This window comes from Silurus aristotelis (assembly GCF_946808225.1).
Source record: "Silurus aristotelis genome assembly, chromosome: 15".
In the NCBI taxonomy this organism is placed as follows: domain Eukaryota; kingdom Metazoa; phylum Chordata; class Actinopteri; order Siluriformes; family Siluridae; genus Silurus; species Silurus aristotelis.
In genome coordinates, this window is record NC_139588.1 from 20,293,071 (window position 1) to 20,304,170 (window position 11,100).

The window sequence follows — 11,100 nt, forward strand, 5'->3', positions numbered from 1 at the left end:
ATTTTTATCCCTTTTATATTCCCCCCCACCACCACTGTTACAGAAAAAAAAATCTACTTTTACTTTTACTTGAGTAGATTTTTAGACCGGTAACTTTACTTGTACTTAAGTAAATTTTTATTGAAGTAACAATAATTTTACTTGAGTAGAATACTGTACTGTGACTATAGAAATCTCGGAATTCTAAACTTTTTTTATATCCTTCAGTATAGTGGATTGTTTTGCTCCTAATTTCCAGCACTGCCCCGTCATGCACCAAGACACAGTTCAGAACTCTCCTTGAACTAACATCTGGCTGCCGTTCGGTATTGATTCTGTTTAATAATTCAGGGTGTTGACATTGTGTGCTCTATTGACTGTTCTCTCTCTTCGTCTCTCTCTCTTTCTTTCGTTCTCTTTTATAAATGAAGATGTGTTTGCAATGGCTCACTCAGTGTTTCTGGAACTACCTGGACTGGCCTGAGATCTGCCACTACGTGACCACGTGCATCATCATGGGCGTCGACTACCAAGTGTACATGTGTGTTGCCGTGCTGAAGCACCTCCAGCAGGACATCCTGCAGCACACACAGACTCAGGACCTGCAGCTCTTCCTTAAGGTGAGGCTTCCATTTTCAATTGCACGGATTGTGGTCATGACTACGGCGCCCTGATTTAACTGAGAAAATTTCAATACCAAAATCAACCACCAGAGCAGCATAAAATATTCTAAATCCTGTTTTGCATGTTGTTATAGGTAAATAATCAAATACAGGATGGGGGTTTTGTAAAGACATGGCGTATTTCTATGACCCTGAAGTTGATTATATTCATATAAACGTTTTTTCTTCTATAGCAATTACAGTTTTTAATAATTAAATCCAATTTTTTTAATAAACAGTGAGCAGGATTTTTTGCATGAACTTGGTTGCATGACTATAAAAACTTTAATATAAGAAATAAATAATTTTTAAATATTACAATTTTAAAGACTTTGAAGTTTGTGGTTTCTGAACATCCAATTCTACATTTAGTCTCAATTTGCTTCTGTGATAACCTTCAATCTTCTGAGATGGTGTTCCTCTAGATTTTGTGAAGATTTGCGCTCATTCTGCTCCAAGGGCGTCAGTAAAGTTGTGAACTGATGTAGATGAGGTGAGGAGGCTTGGGGAGGGTTTAGAATTTCAAGTCATTTCAAAGGTGTTCAGTCAGGTTGAGGTCAGAGCTCTATAGCAGGCCAATCAAGATCTTCTACTCCAACCCATGTTAAGCATATCTCCATGGAGCTGGCTTTGAGTACAGGGCCATTGTCATGCTTGACCTGGATTGGGTCACCCAGTGCATCAAGTAATGTAAAAACTTGATGCTACTGTACCTACTGTGGCCAAAACATATGAGCAAATCAGAAATACGAAATAAATCCAAAAACAAATAAACAAATTAGAATGACAATTCAGACAAATCAGATAAGGTAGGTATAGTTTGTGAATAAAATACTTATCGCCTAATGAACAAGACAAGTGTAATTCAAGTTATACAGGAAGTAGGACATTTTGTATCTTATAACTTATACCTAATCTCATGAGTTCTGCGTTTTGCTTCAACACAATTTTTTTTCCACCAGTGCAACTTACATTTCATAAATATGAATAAATATTTTTACACTTTTACACACACGTGGCAACTTTCTCCTGCCGCAGCCTGTTGTACTTCCTGTATATCTTGAATGACAGGTGTCTCGTCCAATGAGCAGTAAGCATTTCATTCGCAAACTATACCTGCCTCTTCTGCTTTGTCCGACTTGTTGTTGCTATTGAAAGAAAACATGCTTTTGAATTTAATTTGTTGTTGAATTCGTTAATTAGTTTTTTTCGAATTTGATAATTTGTTTTTGAAATTGTTCATTTGTTTTGTACTTCTTGGCTATTGTAGCTACCATAATCCAAAGATTTCCTATACAATCGTGTGCTTCTGTATTTTTTTCAAAATTGTCTAGACCACCCCATCATAAGCAAACAAAGAAAATAGACTAAAAGTTTGGAAGTGGAAGATCTCGAGTGGCCTCCTATAGAAGTCTAACTTCAAGCCTACAGAACATCTCTGGTATGAATTGGAATGCTAGCTGCACCCCAGGTCTCCTCACCTCACCTCACCTACATCAGTACCTGACTTTACTAACACCCTTCTGGCTGAATGAATCTTCACAAGCACACTCCAAATTCTAGTGAAACATCTTACCAGAAGAGTGGAGAATACAAGAGCAAATGGAGACTTAATGTAAAATTTGGGGTGTTCAAAATAACCGATACCAATCTTATGGCCAGGTTTTCACAAACTTTTGTCTACATAGTGTATATATCAAATTATATACTGTATATAAATATATATAGTATGTACATATAATTATATTATATATATATTTTACATTAGCATATGATGATTTTTCTATTTATTTTTTTTGCTGAAACTCTCTGAAGCTAGACTCAGAGCAAGGACACAAAATGATTCTGGATAACTCGGCTGAAAAGTAAATAAATAAATAAATCTAAATGTAAAAGCAATTCCCTATCTCTGTGTGAAGCTTTCAGCAGCTTTCAGACTTTTTTTTGCTTCTTCTTCTATTATTAATAATACCTTTAATGTCTTCGTAAAGTGATTAGGACTGAAATGCTTGATTTCAGTGCAAGCTCTCACTCTGTGAGTTCCCCAGGCCATTTTCTCTGGAGCAGCGGGAGTTTATTCATCAAAAGGCAAAAACATCTGTACAATTTACTTTCAGCGCTAATAACCTTGCTTTTTAATGCTTTGCTCTTTGTTTGTCGTAATGGCTGTTTTTTTAAGCAGTAATCGTTAGAACAAAAGACTTGATTGCCCTTTTTTAAGATTACACGAGAGTCTTAGATAAGTCAGTTTAGTGAAATTGCATTTATGGAACTGTAGGACTTTTAGTTTAACTAGTGTTCTTTACTGTCCTTTGAAAATAACTCAACATACAGCAACTATTGTCTAAATAACTGGCAACAAAAATGAGTACACCCTCAGTCAGCATGTCAAAACTGTGTCCAAAGTGTCAGTATTGTGTATGAGCACCATTGTTCTGTAGCACTGCCTTAATCCTCCTGGGCATGAAATTCACCAGAGCTGCACAGGTTGTTGCTGGGATCCTCATCCACTTCTCCATAATGACATCATGGAGCTGCTGGATGTCAGACACCTGGCCCTTCTACATCTTCTGCTTGTGCGCAATAGGGTTCAGGTGTGGAGACATACTTGACCACTCCATCACCTTCACCTTCAGCAAGGCAGTTGTCATCTTGGCGGTGTGTTTGGGGTCATTATTATGTTGGAAAACTGCCGTTCAGCCCGGTTTCTAAATGGAGGGCATATTGTTCTGCCTCAGAATGTCATAGTACATATTAAAATCCATGTTTCCCTCAATGAACCACAGCTTCCCAGTACCAGCAGCACTTGTGCAGCCCCAGACCATGATGCTACCCCCACCATGCTTAACTGTAGGCAAAACACAATTATCTTGGTTCTCTTTACCAGGGCGTCACCACACATGCTGGACACCATCTGAGCCAAACAAGTTTATCTTAGTCTCATTAGACTACAGGACATGGTTCCAGTAATTCATGCTCTTGGTCTTCAGCAAACTGTTTGAGGGCTTTCTTGTTAGCCAGCTTTAGAAAAGACTTTCTTCTGGGACGACGGCCTGCAAACCGACTTGTTGCAGTGTGTGTCGTACCTTCCTCTTCTGCAACCTGTAAAGCAACGCTGCAGCACTCATGCGTCTGTTACTTGAAGCAGCTTCTGCACCTGACACACAGCACAAGGAATCAACTTCTTTGACGGACCCTTGCGAGGCCTGTTCCCAGTGATACCCATCTTGGAAAACCTCTGTATGACCCTGGTCACTTTACTGTAACTCAGTTTCAGGGTGTTAACGATCGACTTACAGCCTCTGCCATTTCTGTGGCGAGCAACAATTCAAATTCTAAAATCCTCAGCGTTCTTTACCATGAGGTGCCATGTTGAAAATTCAGTGGTCAGTATGAGAGATTTGTACTCAAAGCACCAAATTTGAACTGCTCTAATACAAGATACATAAATAGGACATGTGGCTTTGAATTGCTACATAATGTACAGCTGTTTATCACTTAGGGTGTACTCACTTTTGTTGCGAGCTATTTAGACAATAATGACTGTATGCTGAGATAATTTTAAAGGGAGAACAAAAAAATTAAGTACGTTTAGATTTGATCGCTGCAACACGTCTACAAAAAGCTTTTTTGGACAGAGCAAAAAATGACAAAAAAAGGTGGAGGTGTTTTGGTTTTGCAACCAAACAAGGTATTTGGCAACAGGTCAGTAAGGTATTCGGGTATAAAAAGAGTATCTTAGCGAGGCAGAATTAAAGATTGGCAGAGCTTTACCAATCTGCAAAAAAACTTCATTCCTTTAATATTAAAATGTATTCCTATAATTATTTTATTGCCTTTTCCTAATTCCAGCATGTCCTGCCATGTTCAAAACAAATATATACAAATATATGTGATAATATTTAAGACAGACAATGTAGACACAGGCTGTGTAGATCCATTCACAGAGCTTTTATTTATTATGTCCAAATCAGGGCCGGATCTAGCCAATTATATTAGGGTGGGCTGGTACAAATAATAGGTGGGCAATCAGTGGTAGTGGCCCCAACACCTTATTCAGTTCTCCCCGTAAATAATATTTACAAAGTTATAAAAAAAAAATTGTTTAAAACTGAACAGTAATAACTTAAACCATTAACTGTATGTTAACATAAAATTCAAAAAATCTTGATCCAACACCAACTTATCAAGTTTAATTTCAAACCTCACTAACAAATTAGATCATTATAAAAAAAAGTTTCTCTTTTTTTTTAAAAATTTTTTATACACTTTTATAGAACTTTTTCCTCCAGAAATTTATATATTTTTTCTAAATCCATAACTTAACCAAAGACAGTAACAAAACATATTCTTTATTACTTTATAACCAACAGCATTCTGAAAACTGTACTGTTGAATAGTAAATTGCTGTTAAATCATGTGAGATAAAGTCAACATCTTTCTTTTGTTGGCACTGGCATATTTCTGACATTTGAAACAGAAGCATGTATCCTCCAGAACAGAGTACTCCAGCCATGATTATGTGCAGAACCTGGGAGGATTAATTGAGTGGGGTACATTACCTAAAGCACGCTTTGAGTAATTAGCTGATATTTGCTGGGATGCCGTATCGTTATACGAAATCGCTAATCGTCTGAACTGGGGCTAAATCAGCCAGGAGATGGGTTTGAAGCAGGGCTTGCTGGAGTAAACTGAAATCAGCCATAGCCTCTGATATGCTAAAGGCAGCATCTCTACAGACGCATGCAGCGCTAGGCTTGTTTAAAACTTTCTTTTGGCTTCTCTCATTAGGGGTCGCCACAGCGGATCATCCGCATGTTTGATTTGGCACATGTTTTTACGCTGGATGCCCTTCCTAACGCAACCCTCCCTATTTATCCGGGCTTGGGACCGGCACTTAGAGTGGCTGGGGTTGGTTCCCTGACCGGGGATTAAACCCGGGCCGCAGCGGTGAGAGCGCCGCATCCTAACCACTAGACCACACATCATACATGTCAAGTTGTATCAGCAGCTGAATAAAGTGTGATAAAATTTAATGTCGGTTAAACAAGCAGCTATGATTTATTTTTTCTAGCCAAAGGGTAAAAATAACACAGAAAATCCCAGAATAATTTCTAACTTCTGATTGGACAGGCAGCCTACATATGAACAATCATCATTCAGCCCAAAGCCCCACCCCAGCAGAATAGTTTTTTAACCCTACCTTGCATTACTTTTAGTTTGACACACTGACAAGCTTTAGCTCCATACTGAATGTTCATTGTTCATTGGCTGTAGGCTGCCTGTCCAATCAGAAGTTAAAAATAATTCTGGGATTTTCTGTGTTATTTTTCTTCTTTGGCTAAAAAAATGTAATCAAACTTTGATTGGGTTGGCAAGATGCAAATTTGGATGGGCTAAGCCCACCCCTGCACATTGTTGCTGCAGGCCCTGGTCCGTTGAGGTCTATGGATTATGATCAGAAATACAAATTGATTGATCAATAATTGAATGGCAAGACTTTGAAGGGTAACTCTGGAGAGACTGGTGTTTATTAGCACAGTGATTACCGACTGATCATAAATTAAACTTTGTCTGACTTTTGATTTTCTACTTTCTATACCTCTATAAGTATAAGATTTTCTACTTTCTATACGTTATAAACCTTAGGTGGATTGTTCTTTTGGTTCTACCTGTAGCTCAGTATGCGAGTTTTATCCGCACCGATTTCTCGTAAGGATGGTTGGATTTGTAGTTGCTGACTGTTGAAGTCGTAGCTCTGAATTATTTATTGGTAGAACAGAATATAGAGTTTTGAACAGTTTGTATCACAGACTCTTCACAGTAAGGAATAAATGACTTAGGGACATGCTGCTATAGGAACATTACAAGTGACAGGGTGATAGGATGTGACCCCACGAAGCAGATTTGCTGTCGACAACCTCCTTTTCCAATATGAGTTCACCCAACCTGAACTGTGTGTGTACGGAATGAATTTAATTCTTATTCAGAGGTACCACTGCATATATATATATACAGTAAGGAAAATAAGTATTTGAACACCCTGCTATTTTGCAAGTTCTCCCACTTAGAAATCATGGAGGGGTCTGAAATTGTCATCGTAGGTGCATGTCCACTGTGAGAGACATAATCTAAAAAAAAATCCAGAAATCACAATATATGATTTTTAAACTATTTATTTGTATGATACAGCTGCAAATAAGTATTTAAACACCTGTCTATCAGCTAGAATTCTGATCCTCAAAGACCTGTTAGTCTGCCTTTAAAATGTCCACCTCCACTACATTTATTATCCTAAATTAGATGCACCTGTTTGAGGTCGTTAGCTGCATAAAGACACCTGTCCACCCCATACAATCAGTAAGAATCCAACTACTAACATGGCCAAGACCAAAGAGCTGTCCAAAGACACTAGAGACAAAATTGTACACCTCCACAAGGCTGGAAAGGGCTACGGGGAAATTGCCAAGCAGCTTGGTGAAAAAAGGTCCACTGTTGGAGCAATCATTAGAAAATAGAAGAAGCTAAACATGACTGTCAATCTCCCTCGGACTGGGGCTCCATGCAAGATCTCACCTCGTGGGGTCTCAATGATCCTAAGGAAGGTGAGAAATCAGCCCAGAACTACACGGGAGGAGCTGGTCAATGACCTGAAAAGAGCTGGGACCACCGTTTCCAAGGTTACTGTTGGTAATACTGTAGTGGCTCTGTAAGAAGCATATCAAGGTTCAGGCGTTGCCTAGCCAGTCTCCAGACCTAAACCCAATAGAGAATCTTTGGACGGAGCTCAAACTCTGTGTTTCTCAGCGACAGGCCAGAAACCTGACTGATCTAGAGAAGATCTGTGTGGAGGAGTGGGCTAAAATCCCTCCTGCAGTGTGTGCAAACCTGGTGAAAAACTACAGGAAACGTTTGACCTCTGTAATTGCAAACAAAGGCTCCTGTACCAAATATTAACATTGACTTTCTCAGGTGTTCAAATACTTATTTGCAGCTGTATCATACAAATAAATAGTTAAAAAAATCATACATTGTGATTTATGGATTTTTTTTTTTTTAGATTATGTCTCTCACAGTGGACATGCACCTACGATGACAATTTCAGACCCCTCCATGATTTGTAAGTGGGAAAACTTGCAAAATAGCAGGGTGTTTAAATACGTATTTTCTTCACTGTATATATATATATATATATATATATATATATATATATATATATATATATATATATATATATATATATATATATATATATATATAGTAGACTGTTTATACAGCTTGCTAACTCCTTAAATGCCATAATCTTGTGATCTTGTAACCTTTCATTTCTGCACATTCCTCTTAAATGCCATATCCTCAGAACCATTTCTGAACCTTTACATTTATTCACTGTACGTCTTTATATTTATTCACTGTACTCCTGAAAGTCCACACATCTCTGCACTGAAATAGCCTTTATATTTATTTACTGTATATACTTTCATATATACCACTTGCTGTAAATATGCTAGATAGTTATCTGCACTGTAAATATGCTAGATATTTATCTGCACTTTTGCACGACTGCTACATTTTGCACTTCTGGTAGATGCCAAACTGCATTTTGTTGCTGTGTACCTGTACTAGGTAATGACAATAAAGTTGTATCTATCTATCTATCTATCTATCTATCTATCTATCTATCTATCTATCTATCTATCTATCTATCTATCTATCTATCTATCTATCTATCTATCTATCTATCTATCTATCTATCTATCTATCTATCTATATGATACAGTCAACTTACGAGCTTACCTGTATTTCTTGAATTATAATAATAATAAAAATAAAACAAACACATTTTATAAAGAAGAATATTGTTGTTTTGCACTGACTATTACAAAATGAAGATTCCTGTAGTTGGACAAAAGTTTAAATCCCCTGCTCAAATATGACTGTTTACTGTAGTGTGGCTTTCATTTAATCAGGTTCACATATTGAACTTCACAAACAAGAATAAAAAAAAAATAAAAAAATCAGCTGTGCATCAGATCATGGCGCAGTCATCTCTGTGCTTTCTCTCACGGGTTTGTCTGTAGATAGAATAGAAATAAAAGCCATTTCGTATTACCGTCAGTGCAAATAGGATTCGTTGGAATTATGCACGTTTTATATATGAACCCTTTCATATGATATGACACTGATATGATCACGTCTACAGCCGGAATCAAATCTTTCCCAAATCTCTACCGGGTTTGCGCGTGTCCGCCGATTCACCGCTTGATCGCTGGCTGCGTTTAAGAAAGAAATCAACCATTTTATTATAATGCAAGTGGTTTCATTTTAGGCATTGTCAACAAAATCACTCGCTATGAGCTAGCTGAGACTCGTTATTCGCTCGCTTTTACTGACTCCTGCTGTAATTAGTCTAATTTGCGTGTCATTGCCAGACAAACCGCAGTGTGCAGCTGCGTTAAAAAAAACTGCTTACCCTGCAGCTACCTTTTACTCAACACGCCAAAGCCATAAGAGTTCATTTCTCCTTTCTTTTATTTGTGCACGTAGTCATGTTCGGTAATTCGAGGAGTCTTCAGTTGAATTTCTTTTTTTTTTTCATGCCAGCGCCTGGATTTAGCGGAGCTGCATGTTAGCTTATGAACAGCATAATGCGTATTTAACTTTTGTGTGTGTATTGACAGAAATTTGGGAAATTCAACAAAAATTCCTTTCGCACCTCCAATAGATATCTCTCTAATCGCCTTTTGTGACTATTGCACATCATTCATTGATAAAAGGTGTATTTTTCACACTGGGTTGCCAGAGCCACAGAGAACTTGTAGGTATAACTATGGTTGCAAAAGAAAACTTTCCATGGGAACTTCAACTGGGGAATTTTGGACATGTTTCTATTTGAAAACTTACCAGGAATTAATGGGAATTCATTAGAAATTTGGGTAAATGTGTATATAATGTACTGTAATATACACACACATAAATATAAACATTTAGTTTGGTCATAAACTGACATACATGCAAACTAATACAGATACAAATTCTGAAGTTTGAAAAATAAATGTATGTAATTCCCATAAAAACATGCCAAGGAGGACATTTTTTGACATTATTTTGTGTGTTGTGTGATGTGTGTTATGTTATCGAGGAAAGTACAGTGCATGTAGGGGGCGTGGCCTCAGTAACCCTGCAGTAAGTGTGCTGTGTGCATGTGATTGATAAATGTGTAGGGTAGAAATTTAACTGAAATTACATTCAATCTGGTTGTTTTTAACCAAAATGATGCTACAAGATTTTTTTGGGACTTGAAAGTTCCCCGTTATAGGCTAACCTGCAATTTTGATTGCAATTAATTCCTGTTAATTCCTATGGAAAGGTTCCGGTCTTGAAACTTCCCAGAATTTCGCAACCCTGGGTATAACCAGATATATGGCTCACAATGCCGTTTTCCAAATAATATCCAATCCGCACACACTTGACAGCAGGTTTGCTTTGTGTTCCCTGTGCAGGAGGATCCCATCGAGGGCTTCAGAGTGGGCGATTATCTGGAGTACATGGAGAGCCTCGAGCGCAGATACAGATCCATGGTTCTCATCGACATGAGAAACAGCTTGCTAAAGAACACTTAGTATTCAAAGAACCGGGAAAATACTTTTGACGGATTGAACGCATCACTCCACAAACGGGGAACTAAGCAGAACGGGTGGTGCGACCGGATGCAATCTGTAGGTTAGATAACAACAGATGGCACATGTTTTCTCATATCTTGGGTGTGTGTGTGTGGTTTTGGGTGCAGATTGGAATTTTGTACAATGGCCTTTACAGGTAACTCTCTATTATTAAATTATTTGAATACCATTGAAATATTGCCTCTGTTTTATCTCAGTAAAACCCACACAGCTAGTTTCATCTCTGTCTAGGAGGTAGTGTCACCCGAAGCACATCTAACAGCGCTTTTAGGTACCAGGCGGTCTGCATTCTAATGAGGACTGGGCTTGTGCAGCATCTACTGAAGTCAGGTGATGTAGGCAAAGCTGTGCATCTCATCTCATCTAACCTGGAGCTCTACTGTAGGATTTCTATTATTTATTCAAGTATTGAATTATATTTAATAAATTCCTGAGCCAAATTTACAGCACTTGCACCAAGATATGGGGCAGTTGTCACACAAAACTTGTAGATATTATAATTATGCTTTACTTCTACTGTATGTATGATCACATGGAACATTTATGTAGTGGTGGTTGAAGATCCCTGTACTCAGTAAAAGTACAAAAAAGATATGACTCCAATATAATTACGTTTCAACTTGGGCGAAAAGTGCAAACGTTCTTGCTTCTGAATAAATCCATGAGAACTAGATGTGAATAATAGATGCAGTTCAGTGTTCCATTCTCCTACACATTATACATTTATAGCAAGAGTTTTCTATAGTTACAGACACTGTGAGAGAACCCTTCCTCCA

At 37.8% G+C, this 11,100-nt stretch overlaps 1 protein-coding gene across 2 annotated transcripts in view; it reads left to right on the forward strand.

The window, feature by feature from the left end:
* Positions 1-10,499, forward strand: part of tbc1d32 (TBC1 domain family, member 32) — a 72,814-nt gene extending 62,315 nt beyond the window's left edge. For both annotated transcript variants that reach the window (XM_083562431.1, XM_083562432.1), the window contains exons 33-34: positions 411-599; positions 10,145-10,499. In XM_083562431.1, coding sequence (XP_083418557.1) covers positions 411-599; positions 10,145-10,264 — 309 coding nt within the window. In that variant the 3' untranslated portion in view covers positions 10,265-10,499. The remainder of the gene's footprint in view (positions 1-410; positions 600-10,144) is intronic.
* Positions 10,500-11,100: the final 601 nt, after the last annotated feature.